The sequence below is a fragment of the Lepeophtheirus salmonis genome, chromosome 13 (genome assembly GCF_016086655.4).
Source record: "Lepeophtheirus salmonis chromosome 13, UVic_Lsal_1.4, whole genome shotgun sequence".
In the NCBI taxonomy this organism is placed as follows: domain Eukaryota; kingdom Metazoa; phylum Arthropoda; class Copepoda; order Siphonostomatoida; family Caligidae; genus Lepeophtheirus; species Lepeophtheirus salmonis.
This window is the reverse complement of record NC_052143.2, coordinates 38,860,362-38,862,446: the sequence shown is the minus strand read 5'-3', so window position 1 is coordinate 38,862,446 and position 2,085 is coordinate 38,860,362. Positions and strand designations below refer to the sequence as shown.

The following is a 2,085-nucleotide window of genomic DNA, read 5'->3' as shown; positions in this document are numbered from 1 at the left end:
TCTTGGAAGGGCTGTAACCCCCCCCAACCCACCCACTGCAGACGTCCATGACCCTTCCTTTTTAATATGAATACTTATTCATCTCATTTTTTGGTTGCAACTTGTACAATTTGTGAATACAAGTTACAACTGATGCCCAATAATATACAACATATGTGGCAAATAAAGTGCTTTCTTTTAGATCTGATTTTAAAAAAAAATCGAAATCCTCCCCCCGTATATGGTTAAAAATCGCTGCTATTAACTCATGATATGATGTAGGCATCAGGCAAATAATTGAGAAGGCAAGAAGAAGGTTTATTAAATGAATGTAATTTTGTTGATATGCTTAATTTTTTTAGTTATTTTAAAGTTATAAACAGATTGAATGTAAAATTTTAAAAAATAATAATTAATTAAAATTTCTAGGAAAGTACGTCAATGTAAAAAAAAATTACAAGAAAAGTTGAACAAACAAATTTTCTTCATCCATTCTGACAAGCAACATATTCTGATGAGGCAGTTAAATGATGTGCTAATATACTCGATATCGAACTTAGAAGCATTTTCTGTGAACAATGGCTGGGCCGCATTCATCGTATTCTTGCTTGGAGATCCACATCTGTTGGAAGGTGGAGAGGGAAGCCAAGATGGAGCCACCAATCCATACAGAGTACTTTCTCTCAGGGGGAGCAATGATCTTGATCTTGATGGTGGATGGGGCAAGGGCGGTGATTTCCTTTTGCATACGGTCAGCAATACCAGGGTACATGGTGGTGCCACCAGACATGACGGTATTGGCGTAGAGATCCTTACGGATGTCAACATCACACTTCATGATGGAGTTGTAGGTGGTTTCGTGGACACCGCAGGATTCCATTCCCAAGAAGGAAGGTTGGAAAAGGGCTTCTGGGGCACGGAAACGTTCGTTGCCAATGGTGATGACTTGACCGTCAGGAAGTTCATAGGACTTCTCGAGGGAGGAGGAAGCAGCAGCAGTTGCCATTTCTTGCTCAAAGTCAAGGGCAACATAGCAGAGCTTTTCCTTGATGTCACGGACGATTTCACGTTCGGCAGTGGTGGTGAAGGAGTAACCTCTCTCAGTAAGGATCTTCATGAGGTAATTGGTGAGTTCACGACCAGCCAAGTCCAAACGAAGGATGGCGTGGGGGAGGGCATAACCTTCATAGATGGGGACAGTGTGGGAGACACCATCTCCAGAATCCATGACGATACCAGTGGTACGACCAGAGGCATAGAGGGAGAGGACAGCTTGGATGGCAACATACATAGCGGGCATGTTGAAAGTTTCAAACATGATTTGAGTCATCTTTTCTCTGTTGGCCTTGGGGTTGAGAGGAGCTTCAGTAAGGAGAACGGGTTGTTCCTCAGGGGCAACACGGAGCTCATTGTAGAAGGTGTGATGCCAGATCTTCTCCATGTCATCCCAGTTAGTGATGATTCCGTGCTCAACAGGGTACTTCAAGGTGAGGATACCTCTCTTGGATTGAGCTTCATCTCCAACATAGGAGTCTTTTTGGCCCATACCAACCATCACACCCTAGCATTTTCAAAAGAGAAAAAGAAAATTAATTAATCATCCTTGTTATGCGTTTTTTTGTGATTTTTTTTTGGGGGGGGGAGGGAGTTTACTACTTACTTGATGGCGGGGACGTCCGACAATGGATGGAAAGACAGCTCTGGGAGCATCATCTCCAGCAAATCCGGCTTTGCACATACCGGAGCCGTTGTCAACGACAAGAGCAGCAACATCTTCGTCACACATGTTTATTGATTTGTGAGTGGAACTCTAGAGAATATAAACAACAACCTCTCAATCAGAACACGGATCCTGTCGGAATGAATTAATCGTTCTATTGTTCTTAGGTATTTATATAAGAATCTATCTTTGACACAGACCTGTGAGCTCACACTTTGCCCTCTTCAATTGTAAAGTTGAGAAAGTTATGTTCATAGAGCAGAAAGTCGTATATCTCCAAATATGGAGAAGGTATCTATTTCAATAGATAGACCTCGTAGTGCCTATGCATAAATGACCTCCCTAGGTCTTTACCCACCCTCAGGCTTTTGATTGCTCATTACAAC

The 2,085-nt window shown here is 42.4% G+C and overlaps 1 protein-coding gene across 2 annotated transcripts; it reads right to left on the bottom strand.

The window, feature by feature from the left end:
* Nucleotides 1–292: 292 nt before the first annotated feature.
* Nucleotides 293–2,085, bottom strand: LOC121127503 (actin, muscle). 2 transcript variants are annotated; one of them, XM_071892506.1, is made up of 3 exons: nt 1,900–2,085; nt 1,640–1,853; nt 293–1,540 (listed from the first exon to the last, which is right to left on the bottom strand). In XM_071892506.1, the coding sequence occupies exons 2-3, from the start codon at nt 1,763–1,765 to the stop codon at nt 536–538; spliced, it is 1,131 nt and encodes a 376-aa protein (XP_071748607.1). In that variant the 5' UTR covers nt 1,766–1,853; nt 1,900–2,085; the 3' UTR covers nt 293–535. The 2 variants fall into 2 exon arrangements, with proteins under 2 accessions (XP_071748607.1, XP_040578824.1); XM_040722890.2 differs by lacking the exon at nt 1,900–2,085 and having other exon boundaries at nt 1,640–1,854.